General features: G+C 40.2%; 1 protein-coding gene across 2 annotated transcripts in view; it reads left to right on the top strand.

Annotated features, from left to right (window-relative positions):
* The first annotated feature begins 1,733 nt into the window (after positions 1 to 1,733).
* Positions 1,734 to 22,325, top strand: part of iffo2b (intermediate filament family orphan 2b) — a 27,551-nt gene continuing 6,959 nt past the window's right edge. For both annotated transcript variants that reach the window (XM_035661251.1, XM_035661252.1), the window contains exons 1-3: positions 1,734 to 2,763; positions 19,516 to 19,576; positions 21,073 to 21,168. In XM_035661251.1, coding sequence (XP_035517144.1) covers positions 2,288 to 2,763; positions 19,516 to 19,576; positions 21,073 to 21,168 — 633 coding nt within the window. In that variant the 5' untranslated portion in view covers positions 1,734 to 2,287. The remainder of the gene's footprint in view (positions 2,764 to 19,515; positions 19,577 to 21,072; positions 21,169 to 22,325) is intronic.

Genomic DNA, 22,325 nt, shown 5'->3' on the forward strand with positions numbered 1-22,325 from the left:
TAACACAATAACACAAATACTAGATGTTGCAGACGCACAGAAGTTTGGCTTTATTGTCTTATTAATTGTATGTAGAGTGCTTTGTAACTTGTATGTACTGTAACACTTTGATAATCAGGGGGAAAGTATATGTGTCACAGAATAAAACAGAGAGGATTACAAAAAGGCATCACTACACTATAAATCAAAATCAGAAAGCTAGTAAACCAGTACAAATAAAGAATAAGCTTTAAAAACTATAGCCTACAAATAATTGAGATTTTAAATGTGTATACACTATAATACTAAGGCGTATATTCATATGTTTTATGTGCTTGTGATTAATGCTTCCTTATGTTTCTGAGCAAAATGAAATATAGCCTGTAGATTCACTGTGTATCATATACACAAGGACATGCCTACATTTGCCCAGACTTGCTGCCAGACTGTACCTACCACAAGAGAAAGGAGCGGTAGAAGTTTGCATCAAATATCAGTTAAATGTTCAAAATAAACAATTTTTGACATAAAGAGTTTTATAATAAACAGTTTCATGTTCAATTAAATTACTATCTGTAACACTCTGCATGGATATTTTATTTTTGAGTAGGATGGAAGTAAAATAAAGAAGTTAGAATACTTTGAATAAAATAAATGGATCACTTAATATTACCACAACTTTTGAAATATATTTGAAAGTTGATTCAGTTAAATGTTTATTTTAATGGTCAAAGTGGGTCATTTAACTGTAATAGAGGATTTACTCAGTAATACAACTCTTGGAATTTGCATCTAAGAAATTATTAATATAGGGTTACTGAATAATATTCTGATTAACATATTAAATATGTTAATCAGAATGAAAAAATATGTTAAAGTTGGTTTTATCTTTTGCCTTCATTTAGAGTAGAAACACGCTTTTTTACTACAACAATTTACTAAAATTTATAAATCTAGTGAGTTTCAACTGTGCATCGTTTTAAAGTTAAGGATAAGCCTGAATTCGCCTGGACTTGTTTTGCTGCCATCACCGGAGAAAGGAAGGAGGAGAAATGGCAGTTAAATTAAATTAATTGGTAAGTAACTTTGCTCCATTTGTGTACTAATGGTATCAGCACACATGGTGCAAAATATCATTTTCACGCAGCACTAAACTTGTGTGAAATTACATTTTGTCCTAAGCTCATTTAGCAATTCTATATAGCCTGTATGTACTTATTTATATTTAAGTATATAAAATAGGGGCTATAATATATACATATCAACATCAGTAACAACCGATTCTGAGGACAGAGGTTGTTGAATGCTGTACAACAGTTTAAGGCAAGTTGTGATTTTATAAATTAAATTTGACCTTTCTGGAAACAACAATGGAAATGTGTCTTTGAAGGGATGAACACACCTAACCTAACCATATATAGCCGTATGATTGAGTAGAATACATTATGATTAAATAGAAAAGTATAGGCTATAATGCTCCCTGTATAAATGTATTATTCTTGTGATTTAAGTTTAATTTTTGCAGGCCTGTAACTAGTCAAACCCCTTAACACGATTCCCTAAATAATATATGTGTGTGAAACAGAATGAATTGAAAACGCACTGTTGTTACAGTCTATTAATTAAGCTCATGCGTTCAGCCGGGATGCGATCCCTCTCACCGCTGTCAGTGCGAGAGAGAAAAAGGGGGAGGGAAGTGGGAGGGGCCGATGTCGCTTGGTAGTGCCTAGTTTAGCACTTTGCAACATGATCCGCGCACAGCACTGAGAGGCCGGGCTCTGCGGTCCTGCGTCCTGCCACCATCCTGCCGCACCACATGGAGACCGGACAGAGCCACAGTAACGGGGAATGACAAAGGAAGAAGGTGGACCGTTTTTCTCCTCCTCCAGCTATATGAACCGCGCACAGCATCAGCAGATCACAGAGAGAGAGAGAGATGAGGGTGACGGGAAGTAATGCTGGTGCTTATTGCGGTCTGCGTCAAACCTCTCGCTCCTTCGGAAGATAATGCCCTCGGTGCCTCTTTAAGGACTTTCTGGGTTCATTATTATTTTGCTTGTGATCACCCGTGCTGCAGGGGTCCATGTTGTCAGCATCTCGGGGTAAACATCCAGCGGGGACAGCGATGGTCACCCAGTCCCTCTCAGCATCTGCATTGTAAGGAGAAACTCGTCCTGCGTGAGTGGGATTTTTGTGAGGGGAATATGCAGAGATAAAGGACAGTTTTTTTTGTTTTTTTTTTTGTTGTTGCATACAAAACCACATCAGAGCCATAGTTGGATTACAAGGTGTTTGGTTGTTTACCAACATGAACTCGCTGTTTTTCTCCGATACGCCGCCCGGTCCGGTCTGCAACGTCCCCACCGGGTCGGGCGCGGTGACCAGCGCCCTGCGAAATGACCTGGGCTCCAACATCCATGTGCTGAAAACCCTCAACCTGCGCTTCCGCTGCTTCCTTGCCAAAGTCCACGAACTGGAGAGGAGGAACAAGCTGCTGGAGAGCCAGCTGCAGCAAGCCCTGCAGAGACCGCAATACCGCCACCTTTACGCCCGTGAAGTTGCAGTGCAGACGGATGGTCCCGAGTCGCGGCTGCCGGGGACCATCTGGAGTTTCACCCACGTCCGGAGGCAAGGGGAGCGCTTTGAGACCCTGCACGGGCCCGGAGTGACGTGGACTCACCCGGACGGAGTCGGGGTCCAAATAGACACCATTACCCCAGAACTGAGGGCTCTGTATAACGTGCTGGCCAAAGTCAAGCGGGAGAGGGACGAGTACAGGAGAAAGTGAGTACAGGCCGGCCAGCATGACTGATGTGAAACTATCTGTTGATGTATGTGCTGTTGATAGGTCTCAGGCGATGTGAAGCATGTTTCCATAACTAATATAGTAGCACAGTTATGTTATGTAGGCCTGGAGGATACATCCTAATACATTTCACCAGATGTTAACGATTTGCAGGTGAGTTGCAAGGAAAGGCCTTGGAAGAATGTAGCTGTGGGCCCCCCTTTTTTCTCTTCTGGGCCCCTTTCATCACTGTAGCTGCACAGAAATAAGACAGAAACTGAAAATAAAAACAAAATGTTACCACATACCCACCACAGACTATCACAGGGGCACTGCAGTCACAAGGTCAAGGGTTGTCTCATTCAATGTAGAGGTTGCAGTTTATAAGCAGAGATGCTCGTCTAATGTAGTGCTACATTAAAACAAAGACACATAATCAATATTGCTCTTCAAGATGGGCTCATGTATTGTTCACATTCAAGTTGAAAAGACTAGGCAATAGGCAGAAAATGACCTAACTATTTGTATAATTGATTGGCATTTTATAAAGGGTTCTCCAATGTAATGGTTCACTGCTTTTCACTGTTTGATATCATTGAAAGTTGAATATTTTTAGGTTTTGGATGGTTTGTCGGACGTAACAAGACATTTGAAGACATCACCTTGGGCTCAGGGAAACTGATGGGCATTGTTCACAGTATTTGGCATATTATAGAGCAATTTAATCATTAATCAATTATTCAAGGAAATAATCAGCATATTAATCAAGAAGGAAATGATCTCTGAGTTGGGGGAGAGAGCTGAGCTGTTTTTCTACCCTTCACTTTGTGACTTCGAACTTATCATTGTGACTTTTTCAGTGCCATGTGGGCGTGGTTTGCAAAATGTCCCACTCATCTGACAGTCCAGTGGAAAGATTTCACAGTGATTGAGTTACACTTGAGGTAGTATTTCACATGCAGGATGTCAGAGCTCAGTGGGCGCTTAGCATTTTAGCTATACACAAAGACGTTTATCGTGAATTGAACCAATCCTGTTTCTCACACACTTCTGAGGAAATTCCTTTGCATGGCTCAGTCTCCACCAATTGTCCTTCTTCTTTAGTCACATTAGTTGTGTTTCCTTTGAGGACTCAGTGCAGCGTCCCCCAGGCTGACCCACGTCACTTCTGGCCGTCTCGGTTGGCTACTGTAGAGGGGGGAAACAGGCCAAGGAGCCGCCTGCTTCTGTCTGCTGCCATGATTCAAGCAGAGAGGCATTTTAACAGGCCTCTGTCTGCTCGGTGAGGTCGGCTATTACGAATGCTGACTTCCCTTGTGAGCGCACTGACTCAGTGACACAGAATGCATGTGCTCTCCCACTCTGCTGGGAAACTATATCCTGTCCAGTCATTCTCCGTAACACCAGCATATCCTTGTTTGTGCATTTCTGCTTGAGAAGATGAACAGCAGTGACTGGGACAACAGCCAAATTGAAAACTGCTGCAGCTGAAGCCCCAAAAATCTTGGATCTCTTTTGGCAAAAAATGCGAGCTATTAGAAAGTAATTGGAAGAGCCATCTTAGTTGCTTTTTAAGTAGGGCTTTAGTTAGCAAAATAATCTAAATAAATATAAAGCTCTACTGCACTACACTATCATGAAATTACCCCAGATTGTGGCAGTTGTGGGTTTTCTATGTGTTACTCATTGTTTTTACATAGTTATAGGAATTGCAGGTGTTTGTGTGTTTACATTTTTACTTTAATGACACTCACAAGTACCAAAGTGTCAAACATGTTCTTTATATTCTGTCTACATTCAGAGAAGTGAGGAACAAGACACATTTAGCCTCTTTTTATTGGCCAATAATCATAGTAATCAATCTCTTCCCCTGCCTCTCACATTCCTTCTCGGCTCTGAGCTCAGTAATTGCATCAGTGCTGAGTTCACTGGCCAGTTGTTTTCTCTCTGTCTCCCAGTCTAAATCCTCTTTACTACAGTCACGTTTCAGCATTCAGTCCCCGCGCCCCATCCCGCCATGCCTTTTCTCTTATGTGCTTTTTTTTTTTTTTGTGTTCAGCTATTCCTTCGCCCTTCACTCCGCCCCTCATAAAGCCCCTCCACCCCTCCGCTCTTCTCTGTGTAACGCAGACTGCTTTGTAAGGCATCCTTAAATCCAACGCCCCCCCATGCTGCCACACTGCCCTGGTGATTTATTAAAGCCTTACGAGTGTGGACATTCACAAGGAGATGGATGGCCAGCTGATCCATTTCTGACTTGGCCACTTGCTCTCATACCATAAAGTACTTGCTTGTTTGTTTACTTTCTGTCATTTTACAGAACGTCTCTTTCTGATCAGGAGACTGTTTTCTGAGCCTGAAGCGAAATGTTGTGCTTTGTTTGTCCTACGTTGTTGTTTGTAACGCAGTCACTTATGAAGTTGTATTTTGAAGTCAGTTCAAAGGCTGCTTGGGTACATAAAAGGGCTCCAATATAATAGAAAAAACTTGCCATGACAATGAAGCTGTACAATGTGGGCATAGACATGTGGGCCAGAATTGCACATGTGCCTCTAAGATGAAACTTGTGACATTATGTAATATAATGCAAGACTTTTTTAACCTCTTGAACCATGATTTTGCCCTTAAATTTCCCTTAAAACAGCAATCCACTGCAGTGTAAATCTGCTTGCGTAATTATAATTATTACGTCAACAGTGAACAGTGCTCATGGAAACCTTTAATAACCTTTGCAGTCTAACAGCCAGAAAAATACAAATTGTAGGAATTAATATAAAATGATTGAGAATATTAAGAATAAATTAAGTTTATCTTGAATTTCACACATTTGCTTTTAGTTCATTTGTAAATGTCCCTCTTAGCAACATGTGTGTGTCATTTTAGAGATTACTTAAAAACTATCCTGTGTTCTAACTTTTTAAAACTTCTCTCTTCTTTTTTGTAACCTCTTGATTTGTATTAAAAGTGGAAAAAGTGCAATTTGACAAAGCATAGATTCAGATTGAATTTTACTGTTACAAAATAGCAGAAATAGGGTTCTAGTGTGCTGATATTTCCCTAACCATCTACAGTTTTCTGCTGTTTTTCTGAGCAAAAACGTTTTGCTCTGATAAACCTTAATTGACCTAAATTATGTTTCCAAATTAGCTACTCTGCATTATCCTTTTGATAGAGAACAGACTTGTTATTTCACTGTGTTGCTGGATGTACTTCTGGATCTGGAAAAGCTTTTTAATCGATTTAGTCCACATTCTTAACTAATTTATCAGATTTTTTTTTTGCTTTCAGAACATTGTTGTGTTCACTCACTGCCGTCAGTCACACAGTCTCAGCTGCAAATACACATATAATTGTCCAGGCATAGGCTTCATAAATCAGCCAGCTTGTATGACCATGCACTTTAGTGCCAGAGTGTCTGGACTGTGGGATTACCTCTCACACAGAGAAACAGCCGTGCAAAGGAGGATGGGTAAGGTCAATGTCAGTGCCCTCGTCCGCGCTGTTTTTACCCCACTGACTTGCATCAATGTGAAATGTATCAGTTGCCTGTCAGTGAGTCTCTACCAGTAATTGCCACCAGCATGCAATAGTGCTTAAAAAGCCACAACAGTGGCTGACATTGACAAACGTATTTGACAGTCCACAGCACACGATATTTTAACTAAGAATAGAAACTGTGTCTAACTGTCTGTAACAGCTACCTTTACCGTATGTGACCAAAAAGGCAAAGTGCACATTTGTTTAGACTTTACATGTTGGTGCACAGCTATAGCAGTCTGCTTTATCCATTATGTGGATTACTGCACGGACAGGAAGATAGGGAATAAAAGACAGCAGTTATACTTGTGCTAATATGCTAATACAAGAGCTGCACGAATAAAGATACGGCTAGATATTTGCTTATTCAAAAGATGGGAGCATAGTGTGCAATTCATATTACTGTAGTTTACATGAATTTCTGTGGAACAGAGGTGCTGTAGAGACGGAAAGAAAGAGATGGAGAGACCCAGATAATGTATTATTATATTATTCCATACTGCAGTGTTTTAGACATGCTGTAGCACTAAAGTGCACACATCAGCTACGAGCTCTGTCCCGGTTGGGACTTGAACCAGAGATCCCCAGTCTGTGCTGTGGCCTCTCCTAATTGGTTGTTTATCCCATCAGTGAACAGAGGCCAAACAACTGTCCTGCTGGATCTCAGTGTGGGTGATACAGGACGTATAGTGAACCAGAACAGTCTCAGGGCCTCCTGGGCATGTTCTTCCTGCATGAATAATTTACTTACAGCTGAATTTAGCTGTGTGTAGATCAATGCAATGAGAAGTCACTGAAGACACTTTTCCGAGGCTTTGATCTTTTCTGCCTGTACTTAAGAGAGGTGAAAGGCAGAGTTGAGCATCTCTTTTGAAAGTTGAATTCTGGGATTGTGGTAATAAAGAACTGACTAATTACAGGATGAGGTATACTGTGATTCCAAAGCTGAAGGCTGCATTGTGTTTCAAATGTCATATTTCCCCGTGAAGAGCAACGCTGATGAGCTCTTCAGCCTCTCCCCATCTGTCTTTGGTGGTGACCTGCCCTGTGTATAATCCAGGCCGTCTATTCATTAGAGGGATTTTCTCTAAGCCGTCACCTAGCACCGAGGCCCAAACCTCCAGCCAGCCCTGCACCATATCCTGGCACGCAGCCGCTGCACTGAGCTGGGGCCCTCTCGAAGTGGAAGACTCCCTGCTGCTGAGATACAGTGAGAGAGAGAGAGAAAGAGAGAGAGAGAGCTCAGTTCACTAAGACCATTGAGCTCCAGATTAGAGTCTATATTGTTCCTCTCTTACTCCCTCTTCCTGTCTGCATGGTGTGCCTCACTTAAGCTCACAACATGTTTTCAAACTTGCAGTCTCTAGTATTATTATAGGTCAGTATCATCATTAAAAGCCAGGGTTATCTTCAGTGGAGGTGTTTAGGCATGGATGATATATAAGGCATTCCTCTGTGCCGTAGACCTCCATTGTTTTCCAGAAGCACATAAATAAGCCAAACTGTTGCACTGGGTGACATTATGATGACATGTGAATATCACATACACCGTCCTGCTCCTGTAAAGAGCAGTGGTTACCAACTTGGGGGTCAGGACTTCTCAAGGGGTCGCAAGATTAATCTGAGAGGTCCTGAGATCATTTTTTTCGAGAGTTTTCTTTGTGTTACATTTTTTCAACATCACTCTGGTTAAACTGCTCAAAGCTCACAGACCTATGCAGCTTGGGATGAGGAGTCATGAGTCGCCATTGTTTGGTGATAAAGAGGCACAAGCAAAAAAAAACGTTAAGAACCACTGCACTGTGAATGAATGTGTATTAATGCTCAACTGAAAATAGTCCCCAACAAATGTACTACTTACTGCTTTTTGAATAATGTTCGCTAAAAAACTACAGTGCCCTGCTGCTTCAGAAAAAAAAAACACTGTGGCTTTTTAAAATCTGAATCTATATATTTGTAACATGTTTTTAAGGGTTTACTGCAGCCAGGGCAGGAAATGTGGAAAGTATTGAGAGGCAGACTAATGCATTGTTGAGCTTTGTGTTTTCATGGAATTTGTGGCAAACAATATAAAACAATGCCAACCTCCTTCTTTATGTAATACAGTCCATAATTAAGACAAGAAAAAGCCAACAACCATGGACTCTACAAAGGAAAAAGAGAAGAAAAAAAACTGTTTTGGAAATGTAATTGGAAGGAAAATCTGGGTGGTACTATGATGGAGTTAGTTTCCCCTTCTGCTTCCCTGTGCCTTTTTTCTCTCTGTTCTTGTGCGTGGAGCTGCTGTGCTGTGCAGCACAGCTGTGGTTGATTATTCATGGGTATCGATACAGCTGAGAGCAGTGGCGCGTTGCCATATTTAAAGGTGCAGGAATGCACCTGTCTTAAAGCACTGACTGCATAGGGCGAGTGAGCTGTCCTGTGGGTTTGGTTGGTGGATTGTTTTGGAAAAGCAGTTGTGGCCTTAAGCAAAGCAGCAGACGAACAGTTTGTTAGGCCAACTAAATCTTTCTGCTAAGTCCATAATCATCAGACCTAATCTTTATTTACACCTAATAATTTAACAAGTGACATTGCCTTTCTGTTCAGACCTGCTCAGTTTGAATAGCTATTGCACCTTTTGTAAAGGCCTGGATTAGCTGACACAGCATCCTGACTTAATAACCGCTGTATGTCAAAAGCTAGTTATTCCAGAGGAAACATTGTTTTTTTTTTCAAGCACATTAAAACACACATAGCACACACACACACACACACACACACACGCACACATTTGTGGGCAGTATATCATGTTGCATGTGCTCGAGAGGAAGATTGTGTGCAAGAGTCTTGACAGTTAAATCTGTCTTTGTGCTCCTGCATGCTTGACCTTAAAGGAGACCAGATGTGTCTCTTAAATCTTATTCATATTGCGAGATAAAATGTTTTAACCCTCTGTGGCAGCTTTTTCATTATAATCGTAACAGCAGCAAAAATGTTGCCATTCTAAAAGCATAATTAGTAATCTATATATGTAAACAACCTAGTAGTGCCAACACTGGATTGTAACTTAGCTATTACTACCAAAAGTACTGGCATTTAATACACAGGCTAACAAGTTATTTATGTTTTCTGATACTGATAGGTTTGTTCATATCACTAATGCTTGTAAACACAAAAACTGGTCTACATTTTCGATTATTAGCAGTTAAGAAACACACAGAATACATATATTTCATCTACATGTCAAAAAGATGTACCGGTAATCGATATAGATATAAGATTTGAAGATTGGGTCTTTAATAGTGTTGTAGTAGTTGACTTTCAGTGTACATTCATATCACATATCACTTTTTTCCATCATCACATCCTTCAAAGCTTTGATTTTCTCCTTAATTGTTTTCAAAAGAAATATGGCAAATATGGGGACTGAAAATCACATTACCTGGGAGCTGCTGGCAGGCTTGGTTGAGGGCTGTGTGTGTGTGTGTGTGTGTGTGTGTGAGTGTTGGGGGGATAATATATATCAGTTCAACATTCAGCGGACATAATGTTTTTCGTTTGTTTTTGTGTTTTTTTATTTAATTTTTTTCCTTGAACAGAATTTTTCCTTATGGCAGATAGCAATCACATTTAACTTAATGAAAAAAGAATTCTAAAGATTTTTTAGAATTTAAAAGTGTTAATTAATTGTCAAACTCTTTTGAAACTGTCTATTGGGTTTAGAGAAAGATATTTTGGTGTTTGGTGTGAGCTGTTGACAAGTTGTGCAGTTAAGCGCAGCTTGCTTAATGTCAAATAGAAAGCTTTAATTAAGGCTTCAACTAACAGTTATTTTAATTATTGATTCATTTGACAGGTATTTTCTTGATTAAATCATTTAATTGTTTGGTTAATAAATGTAAAAATAAATAAATCACAATTTTCAGAAGCCCAAGGTGCCATCTTCGGATTGCTTTGTCCAACTGACAGTCCAAAGATTTTCAGTTCGCAATCATAGAAGAGAAAAAAACCAGCAAATATGCACATTTGAGTGGCAGGGTTCGTAGTTCGCTTCCTGGTTCTTCCCGTCCTTGAGCAAGACACTGAACCCTGAAGGTTAGGACAGTGCCTTGCATCACTGCCATCAGTGTCGTGAGAGTGTGAATGGGTGAATGAAAGCCACATTATAAAGCGCCTTGAATAAAAGCACATTTCCCAAAAGTCAAAATGGAACAAACAGTAACAATACACATGCAAGGGGATGTTATGAAACTGTCACGTAGGCTGGTTCTGGTCCCTAGGCTGAGAGTTTCAGTTGTCTGTTTGTGATTAATTGAAACTTAATTGTGGTCAAGAGAAACCACATTCCTTCTGAATAGAACTGTTGCAGCTTTATGTTCACTCCTGGGGTTCATCCTGCAGGTGTGTGTACCCAGAGGTACAAAGGTATTTGTCTAGTGGTGATGTCTCATAGATCTATTATGTCTCATATAATTTGACTGTACACACCCTGGCCAGCGAGGATTTGTGCCAGAACTGAACATTTTCACCTTCTTTTCTTCTTTAACGGGATGTCGTTCCTAGTGCAACTCCACCCTAACATGGCCCGGGCATGCAGGCAGTTGTTTGTGCACTTATCTTTGTACACTTACAAGAAATCTCATAAATCCATGTCATTTGTCAACCAGAACATCCAACTCAAAGCCTTTGTTAAGAAGTTTGGCTCTCTTAGTGAAGTGTTTATACAGCTTGTGTCTTTACAGTTTTTTGTGCAAATGTCTTGCACTCGTACTGTATGATAAGTCAATAGACAGAGGCCCGGAGATATTATGATGACACTATAATGTGGACTGCAGTAAATGAAATCAGTGGGAAAATAACAGCGCAGTAGTTTTTTTTGTAGGACGTGGGGTGGGGTTAGTATGCAGCGAAGACTGCAGGGAAAACTGATTTTCTGTCACAAGGCTCTGTCACCCACTCTGCTGCAGACTGCACTAATAAGCAATAGATTAATTCTTGTTTTTGTGTGTTAATATCATTCTAGCTTTTTACTGTGTTGAGTTGAGAAAACAAAAACAAATAAAAATAAAAGTCAATAAAATAGTCTATGAGATAAAATCTCACTTTTCAGATGCTTATCTGGAATTTTTAAATCAGTTAAAACTCTTGACATTTAACTGTCAGCCTTCATAAATAAACAAATCATTAAGTTCGGGGTGGTTTCACTGTGGCAACACCTTTGCATGTCTGTACAAAGATGGTTTTGCGAAATGGTTGCCATCATAAACACTTACATAAGTTCCTTTAAAAGCAATTATCCACCTTTTCCCAGGTTGCTCTTAGGTCATACCTATTAGCTAAAAACTGATGGCAATTACATGTGAACACCTATGTGTTTGCCTCTAAAGAGGTTACAGCTAAACTGACACCAGTATCCCTCAGGCCAGATAAAAAGAGGGCTAGGACAGGCTTTGGGAGTTAAGCAATTAGATAATTCTTGTGCGTAGTGCAAACAAGTCAAGCTCACACCCATATTGTTGAGAAAAAGTCAGTGTGGCAAAGATGTGGAGCCGGGTCAGGACAGAGGATTAGACATGTTACAGCATTGGCTGCCAATTATCTGTCAGTATGAAGGGAGGATCCTCTGGGGTTTCACCAAACCCTCTATTCAGGTAGATGCTTTGATCTGTGTAAATTAGTCTCACCTTATTCCAGAGAACATCAGGAACATAATTTGTGTCCAGGCTATGTTTCCTGCCTTGTTGTGCTGCAGCTAGTCCATGTTATAGAAGACTGTATTCTGCCCGAACTTGCTTCGAGGAGCTCCTCAATGGTTGAAGTCCACGAAAAAGTAGTTCCATGGAGCAAGGAGTTAAAGTAGATTATATACGATATGAAGTTGTAGTCTGTAAATGACTCACAAAGATCCCCTGACACCCATGATGCTTATAGAAGCTTTATCCCTGTGAGTATGTATAAACATACTACTGTTGCAAGAACTATAATTAAGAGGCAGATGTCTGGGTTAAGACAGAGAACATTCATCAAACTCAGGGATTACATTTCCCTGTGCCTACATCCTCTCATCATCACTGTTAATGCTATTTTATTCAATCTGTTCCGAACATGCATTACATGCCAGGATTTGACAAGTGTGTACCAACTGATAACATGCTGCACTAGCCTAAAAATATCATTACATTTATTCATGCAAACAATTGCAAGATAATATAATAGCGTTGTTTGTATTGCCTAAATATATATTTTATTATTTGTCAGTTAATTAGTACAACATTAGATGAAAATATGTGACACTCATTGTCTAGTAATAATTACCAGTTAGTGTAACAATGCGAGTTCATGTAATACTCATAGTATTTGCTTTACATTCATACATACATACATACATATTGGCAACAAATTTCATAATCAATGAATGAGTGAATAATATCCTATTTCATCCCATTTACATCTGCATTGTATTGCATAACTAGTAGTTGTGACATTATCAGTTATACATTATACATGTATACTTTTTGCAAGTTGAATAACCTCGAGGAATGTTTCTTCTCTTGAACCTCCCAGATTCTGATCAAAGCTTTCTGTATTTCCTCCCTTGAAGTGAAGGAGGATCTCATAAGTGGAAAATGCTCAGCGAGAGCTATCTCCAACGACTTTCAAAGCCTTTAGATAAAGGGGAGCTTTGCAGGCTGATAAAGAGACAGGAGGGACTGACCAGTAATTTAGGATGCAGTCCTCATATTTCATAGAAAAGATGACCTTTTTTGGTCACTGATGTCATATTTCACAAACTGAAGGTCTGAAGTCCAGCTTAAACCAGCCGGGTTTATTGGAAGGGACATTTTAAGATAGACCTTGAAAACTCTGTGCCGTTAAAATAATTTATAACAATCAACACAATAAAGATAGATAGACGACCCTACAGGATAACTTCACAGGTTGGTACAGCAGATACAGTACAAATTCATACAAACACACACACACACACAAACACGTCTTGTTTTGAATGAATAAAATTCAACAATAAAAGTAACAACAAGCATAAGATAGACTGCCATGAATTTAGACTATTTTTTTTTTTGTGGTACACACATTCATGGTCCCCAGAGGATGGATTGTGGGAATATTGATCTCCTGACTCTTTATCTTTCAATTTCAGACCATAATTAATAATTTTCTACAGAACATTTAGCTGTAAACTTATATTCTTGTTTGAGTGTCATCATTTACAGTTAACATAAACATAGCTAATGTTACCTGTTTCCAAAACATTTTATACAGGAGTAGAATATACTAAATTAAAATGTTGTAATCCATGACAAAAAAACATTACCAAAACCAAACTGTCCTCTGTATTAGTTACTAGCAATATTAGCTCACTCACTAACAGTCAGTGATGATGGTGGTCGGCTTGGGAAAAAGTCTGTCACTTAGCAACACCAGCATTCCTCCTGCTCGGCCTGCTGGTGTCTGTGTCCTGTCTGGGTTAAGAGGGCTATATTTAAGTCTGGCCATGCTGGTGGAACATAAAGCAGAAAAATCATCCGCCAGTGAGCGATGATACTGCTGGACGTCTCTGTGCACAGTTTACATGATTGAGTGAGCCAGGAATTAATCTGCATGCACTTCCGATTGCAGGCTGGTGGCACGGTTACCATGGACACAAGATGGCTTGAGAAGATGGGGTGATGGAGGACAAATGTGTGTGTGGTTGTGTTATGGATATGGATGCAGGTCAGGGAGGGCATTAGTTGGAGCAGAGAAATGAAATGAGCATTGACCTTGGTGCATTGTCTCGTCAGCGGAGACCCCCGAACAGCCAGACGGTGGGCCCCGGAGCCACTTTACCTCCCGGCTCGATCCATTTCACAAGGCTGCATCATTAGCAAGCCACACATGTGTCTCTGTGGAGTCTGGGGAGGCTATAGATTACAGAGCATCATGACATTCAATCGATGACCTACTATAGTCGTACCCACCCCATTTTATTTTCCTCTCACGAAGCCTCACATTGCTCACCATTTCACATGTCAGTGCCACCCATGCTTCTTCCCATCACGCTCCTCCTATCTGCCCAAGATTATTGGAAGAATCAATTCTGAAAGTAAATCATGGCCCTAGCTTGTACAGTGTATAATTGCACATTGAGGACTGGGGTATGGTGCTGTCATGGAGCAGACGTTATAGGGACACCTATAGGGATCCATGGGAGGAACCGCTCTGGACTCTGAGGTCTGATTTATCAAAGCTGTCAGTGGCCTCATTTCATACGAGCAGCCAAGGCTGAATGGGTGTTTGTCCTGCATGTAGCCAGATGTATTGATCCTTGAATCTGTTATCATGTAACACTTCCTGTTTTACTATTGCTTGCACTCATGAGAATGAATTGTAATGGCCCTATTAAAATATCTTTATAGTCTTTAGACTAAGAGCCTTGTTTTAGAAAAAGGAACATGACAAGTTTGTGTCCTCACAAACATTTAAGAATAAAAGTGATAATGAAGTGAAATAAATGAATGAACACATCAGATGTAGGTAGGTTGGTATTATACTAGGGCAGTGTAAGTAATGTATATGACTCCTACTGATTTGTGTTCACTTACCTCCAGTAACCCATAAATGTGCTGGTATTTGCATTCCTACAAACATTCCTATATTCCCCGGTTCTTATACAAAACAGGTTAATCTATGAATTCAAGGTCCAGTGTGTAACATTTAGGAGGATCTATTGGCAAAAATGGAATATGATATGCATAACTATATTGTCACCTGAATATAAGAATCAATGTGTTTTTGTTATCTTAGAATGAGCCTTCCATGGAGTTCGCCATGTTTCTATAGTAGTCGAGAAGGGACAAACCAAACACTGGGGTGTTCATGTTTTTTGCGCGTTATCGCAGCCACCATAGTTTGTGCTTTGTGCTGGAAAGGGGGAGGGAGGAAGTTGTGATCTGCAAGTACACCATAGATGCCCCTAAATCCTGCAAACTGGCCCTTTAAAGAAACATAACTTCTGTCTATCTTGAGCTGTCCTGTCGGCTAAAGCCCCCACCCCAAACGAATTTTATGTGTATAATAATAATAAACCCTCAAAATCAAAAAAGTATTTATTTAGTGTGTTTGTCAGGGAAAAGCATAACAACAATTCAATGTACGTGCTTAGTTGCCAGTTTATAAGGTACACTTAGCTAAACCTAATGCAGCGTATTACATCCTATGGTAACAGTCCTGCAATAAATCCGCCCTTCATGAAAGGGATAATGTTAAGTTTTTGTGGAAATTGTTTTAGAGAGGTGTTAATTCATCTGTATGGTCATTTTGGAGGATGTAGTTTGTGATGCTGTTGAACTGTATTTCATCACACAGAGAGGTGTTTCCGTTAATTAGCCTTCCCTCAGTGTTATAATTGGTCAAAACTAAATAGTTTGAGGAACTTATTGGTGAAAATAAAATAAAATAAATGAATTAGAAGCAGTGTAATATACTGTAGTCCCTAAAGGTGTGTGTTTAAGGGTTAATCACAGGATCAGAGTTCAAGCTTGTAATTTGATGTCTGGTTACTGAGAAATTCCACTCAGTAAGTAACACTTTCCAGTACATCGTATAGTTTATAGTTGTCTGACTCAAATTTTATTTGCTATGACCAACAGAGGCTTTGTAGAATGATACGCAACCACACCTCAAAGTTTTCCCTGTGCTCCTTTGGTATTTACTGCTAGTTGCATAAGTGATCACACTGTGGGATCTTTGGAATTTGAACAACCGAAAATAATTTGATCATTAAAATAGTAATTGATCATTCACCAGTCACCTCCAAGACATATCTTTCATCATTTTGATTCTGTCAGATTCTGGAGATAAATCAACTAAATCATTATGGGTGCCATAAAACTCTCACTGTGAGCCTTGTCATTTGAAAGTACCAAGCCCAAGAACATTAGTCTATGTGGATGTGTGCATGCTGTGTCCGCAGGCACAGTAATGGGAAAACATTCAGCCAGCTCGCGTGCAAGCATAACTCCCAGACATACCTCACAAGGCAGGGAGTGTTAGTTGGCAAGCGCTGCAGGAATGCCTATTGTTCAACAGACAAAAATTGTATGAGAAAATGTCTGTTTGATGTGAGACACTACACTTCCCGCCCCTCAGTGTTGCACTGCAATATCCTCTTAAATCACAGTTTTTCATGAATCACAGAATTTTTTTTTATGAATTGAATTCATTTCATTTAAACAACTCTACTTAAGTGCCACTGTAGTTAATCATTAGTCAATACTGACTTAATACAATGACATAATTACCTTATGTTTGTTAGTCAATTGAATTGAAAGAATCATTACTAATACATTTTTTGGGGGGAAAAAACAAAAAACAGATCATTCAGTCTTTATTTTAAATGTGTCAGTGGAAAATGAGATAACATCATTGTGTGTGATTTGTTTACTTTCTATTTTAGTTTTAGTTTTACCTCCAAAAACAGAAACCACTCCGTATATTGCAGCAATTTCAGTTGGCTTGACTGTTGTTGGCTGAACTAACACATCTATAACCCCTGCACAGTTTTTGATTTATTAGAGTAAGATTGCAGAGAATATGTGTGGCGGTAAACAGATGTCAGTGAGTTGACACAGGCTCCAACCCTCCTGCTGTCTTTGTCCTTGTAAGGAGACTCCGGGTGTGTTCGTTTGACTGAGTCACACCAAAGGTACAGGAATACCAGAACCACAGCTATAGCTGAGAAGCCGGATAGAATACCTTTGCTAAGCTGTAGTGACATCTTTGTTTGGATTAGCCATTATAATCTGGATGCTTGAAAACAGTCGGCGGTTTTCCATTTGACATTTATAGATTGCTGAATTGTAACGGCTCCAGATGATGTGGAAGCAGCTGCTGCTTTGTTCTGTCAATGATTCCATTATACCTTTGGTAGATGACATAAATAACGTTGACACATTGTTGACACAGGGAAGGCTTTCCCTCCATCAGTAGGTCGATTTAATCACGTTGTCCAGTTATCACCCACAGCATTAAAAGAAAGGCCTTGGTGGTTTCTTCAGGAAGTGACAACACACGCGATGCAGATGCTGTGACAGACGGATTTGTGTCTGCAGAGGATGTGATGTAGTTGTGAACTCCACTGACCTTAACCAGAGTCCTGCGGCAGACAGGCGGAGTGTTGTACACACAGTAAAGCAGCGCTGCCAGCGTTTTTTAGAACAAGGCTTCAATCACAGTGTGAGCTGGCACGCCCTGCTAAGGAATACTTCTCTTTAATTAGACAGCGTACATTCAGTGGGTCCTGAATGGAAACAAGCTGAGTTTTGTTGAGAAAGTGAACCTCTAGTGACGCATGTTGTGATACAAAAGTGACTTCTGGCTGTGTTTGTGTTTCTCCATGGTAAAGGCTATGGGTAAGCTACAGTTATGTCCCAGAATTCAGCAGTGGCCATTATATATCAGCTTTCTCCCTTCAAGTAAACACATATATGGTCAGGCATGTGCTACTTACACCAGTACACACAAATCTTCCCACTGGCTCAGGCTGACCCAGTCTCTCTCTTTCTCACACACACACACACACACAGAAAACCCCCCACTGTGTCTCATCATCACATGGTTGTCTGTGTAGTTACCTCATACTACTGAATGAGCTCCTTATCCATTCGGAACCTCAAACTCTCTTTTGGGAAGCATCCGTGACTCAGCATGCCGGCTGTCTCATATCTCAGGAAACAAAATGAGAGCATATTAGGACCTGGCTGAACTGACTGAAGCAGTACGGGCGGAGCGTTGTGTGCCGTGTGTACTGTACATACTGCAGGGCAATTAAAGAGGCTCCTAATTTTGTTTTTACACAGCTGCCATGGTGCAGATGAGTAATATGATCTGTCAGGAGAGGGAAAGAGAACTGTGTTGCTAATCATGGCTTGCAGCCAGCGGGGTGGTCTGGCACTTTATTTTTAGCCATGCTAGCGGCGTGACTCGAGGGATGGTTCGTCCGTCGATTGGTCAGTTTGTTGGTTGTTCGGTCCATCACACAATATCAATAGCAATTGGATTGATTGCCATATAATTTGATATAAACAGTCATGCCCCCCCCCCCTCCAGGATGAATTATAATCACTTTTGTTATCCCCAGACATTCCAATCAGCATCTGCTGTACTGATGCTGCTGCATGCTAAAAAGATAAACCAGTGTTTCTAAAACCTTTTCTGAGGTGTCCCACTTCATAAGCCGAAAAAGGTTCATGCCCCACTGCACAATATTCTATCATCTTTACCAATGATAGCGTAAGTAACTAATGAAAAAGGATCCAAGTTGAGTTGTAGTTAAATAAATGATGATAGCCTTGCAGAAAATCACATACCTTTAATTAGTTTCACTCCATATTTTTCCCCTGGTCATCCCCACTGCAGTGGCCCTGTAACCCACCAGGGGCGCCTGCGCTACTGTATAGAAAACCACGGCACTAAAGTAAGATGGTAAACATGTAAACATCATACTTCTCTAATGTCATTGTGGGAATGTTAGCATGCTGATGTTCGCTTTTAGCTTAGAGGGCCGTAGTTTAACCATTAATATGAGTTGCTTGTTTTAGTGTGACCTTTCTGCCCAACTGGCGACTATGATGTGATAAATAATTCAGTCTACCGTATCTTCAATAAATATTGGAATTTCTACTAATGGCTCTGCACAAAGGCTGGTAGCATTAGGTCACTTAAAGCTCTGTCTCTGTAGTTTTTATCTCTGTCAAAAGCATGAATGAAAATTGCACTTGCTTTGAATTTTGAGTGCCAGTGAGATCCTGTGAACAGATTCCCCACTCCTGAGACTTCACGAAGAAAGATGCAGTTAGCATGAAGGAATTTAGGCTGCGGCAGAGACACTCCACCCTTTCTGGGTGTGTTAGAGCTCAAATGTCCTTCTGCAGTGACTCAACGGTTCAAAAACTATTCATGAGTAATGTTTGATGTGTTTGGAAAAGGATGGACCTCCATTCTAGTTTATTGAGGCAGTGGGGTTGTAAAGATCACCGTACAAAAGAGGAAAGAGACAAAGGATTGAAAATAGGGGGAGGGGGGATGGGATGGGTGTGAACCCACACTGTCAAGGGCATTTTGTAATCGGAGATGGGAGTATTATCCCCACAAAAGTACCATCAACCTGTCTAGCGGCCCCCAAGGGACCAGGCCCAGCAGTAACTGACCCACCTCTATGCTCTGTGTTGCAGATGGGAGGAAGAGCTGTCCAAACGACAACAGCTGGAGTCCACGGTGGAATCCATGCAGCAGGTTGGGAAACATAAACAATAAAATGTATTCCACAAACATGTTCATGCCAAGTATTTGAATGCCAAGTCATGCCAAGGGTCATTTACCACATGCAGACGAGGAGCACAAATAAAATCTGAGCGTGGCATTTTCAAAACTGCTACTACAGCACACGCATCAACATTTATAGCTCAGATTTTTAATGGTGTTTCATTCAGAGCCGGACTAGAAGCTGCTACAGCCAGGAGGATGTGTGTCAGATTAGAAAAACCACATTACAAACCCATCAAGAGGAGTCTGTTGGCCTAGATATAGATATGAACATCAAATATCACCAGCAGCCTACCATTATGTTTCTGTTCAGAGCAGGCAGAGGAAATAGATTTAGAAGCAAAATCAATTTAAAGTGTCACACCTTGAGGCTATATCACAACACGTACATCATACCAGCTGGTGTGAGTACCTCATATAGTAGGCATCCTGCCCTCTCTCTGCTTTTGCACAAATCGATCTGTGACAGCATGCGTGTTTGTCTTGGATTCTGGGTCAGCAAAAATCCCAGATAGAGAGGTGGAGTGCCATCCCCCCTGGGGGCTTTAACCTTTTTGGAGCACTCACGCAGATGTTGTTGTGTATGGAAGAGATGGAAATCTGTTCAAAGATTGTAAATTCAGTGCAAACAGCCATTTATTGTTAAGGGCTCTGAGCCAAAGGGATGTTACCATGTGCTGACTTAATACAGAAGCAAAAACTGGCACTCTTCTAGTAAAGTCGACAGGGTTAGTCATCTTTTAGTCTTAACCTTGTCTTTAAACTGCTGAGCACATAGTTTATATTAGAATAGTTTTTGTGGGCTCCTAAAAAAAGCTAGTTTTCTTATAGCCGTTTCCTCGTGTTTCTAGTCTCTATGCTAAGCTAAGCTAACAGCCTGCTGCCTGTAACTTCATATTTACCACACAGGCATAAAAGTGGACTCTTAATCTCTTAAAACTCTAAGAAAGAGAAAGAATTATTCAGTTTTATCCTCTCTGTCTTACCTTGTTTTATCAGTTAACACACATGCAAGGATTCGGGACATGTTGACCTTCCCTTTACACAGCTACAGCTCCAGCTTTTAAACACCTTGAGTATTACTAAATGCTTTCTGCAGAGGCGCACATCTGCATCATATCAATTATGTAAATATAAAAAGGAAAGTAAATTATGACCTCTGGGTTCTGATCATAAAAAACTAAAGTGTAACCAATGTGGATAACAGCATGAAGGCTTTATTTGATTAGAAGGGCCCTTATCTGAATCGGTCAGTCTTTTATCTACCCAAATGAGTCATATGAATGTTTGTTATAAAGCTTCACGCCAGATTAGAAATGGTAATTGAACTTTATTTTGCAAATTTGTTTCATAAACTTTATTATTGAGTTGATTGTGGGTAAACACACTCCACTTAACCCTAAAGAATATCACTGTTTACCTGTTATGTGTCTTATTTTAATTCCCTCTCTGTGACATCCACTCAGAGCGCCCAGGAGTCAACCGAGGTCCAGGATGAGCTGAACGAGAAGGTGGACAGACTGAAGGCTGAACTTGTAGTCTTCAAGAGTCTGATGAGTGATGTAAGTATTTGTTCAGTGCTTGGTGATGTCAGCATTTCCCCAAGCCTGATAAAGCTTTCACACCACAGACAAAGTGCTGTGTTAACTCCCATACTTAAGGCCATCATGTTAAGCATTTCCAACAGTAGTGTTTGAAGAATGTACTATTGTTTCCCTGTCTGTCATTCTGATAAAGGCTGTCATTCATACAGGCCTGAATAACACCAAACAAAGAAACACCCTTCCTTCCTTTCTTCCTTCCTTCCTTCCTTCCTTATATAGCTTCAGGAAAACTATATAATGTCAGAAAGCTTCCAAGAGTAGCATTCATTGAAAAAAGCTCAAATGGCAGCTGTAGATCAGGAGCACTTCCTGTTCTGTACAGTCCTGTATTGTTCCCTGGCAGGTCTGCTCTAGCGTGATATACAGTTGTAATATACTGCAGTGGGCTCAGTCACACAGCTTGTGCTTGCTCAGGGATAAATATAGTCAGATATTGTTTTTGTTTTTGGAAAGCTTTGTTGTTTATCCTGCTTATCTTCTCTTTTGGCATGTGTACATTGTAGTGTTTTTCATATTATTTTCTGTGTTTGACTTCATCCCTGATGATGTGTGAGCTCAGAGACGGGTAAGTAACGTAGAAGTAGTGGATTTCGTAGATGGACGTAGATTGTTTAATATTGCATTTTTCTAGTTGTGGTTAGACATCCTGTATTTTGTCTTTTTATATTTGGTGTGTGCTCCAGATGTGGTGACTTTTTGCTCACAAAAAACAAAACCTTCACTGTAGCAGGAAAAAGCAAACTGAGAACCAAACCAGTCTAAATGTGACCAATTTGCCCTACCAAATCTACAAAAAGACAGAGATAGAAAAACATTATTGAACTGACAAAATGAAGATGCAAACCAATGGTTTTAGTACTCTATATGCACTGATATGTTCATATTATTTGTAATTTAACTTTAATTTAACCAGGAAAGCCTTGTTAAGATTAAAGATATTGTCAAGAGTGTCCTGGACAAGATATGCAGCAGTAACAGATAACACCAAATATGTCACAAGATCAGATCAGTCAATAAATAAAAGACCAACATATTTTTATTAAGGTTCAAATATATCATAAAAAACAAACAAACACAAATTAAACATAGGACAATTAAGTCAAGTCCCCCCACCC

This window comes from Morone saxatilis, unplaced genomic scaffold, assembly GCF_004916995.1.
Source record: "Morone saxatilis isolate NCDOM2014 unplaced genomic scaffold, NCSU_SB_2.0 Contig18, whole genome shotgun sequence".
Classification (NCBI taxonomy): Eukaryota; Metazoa; Chordata; class Actinopteri; family Moronidae; genus Morone; species Morone saxatilis.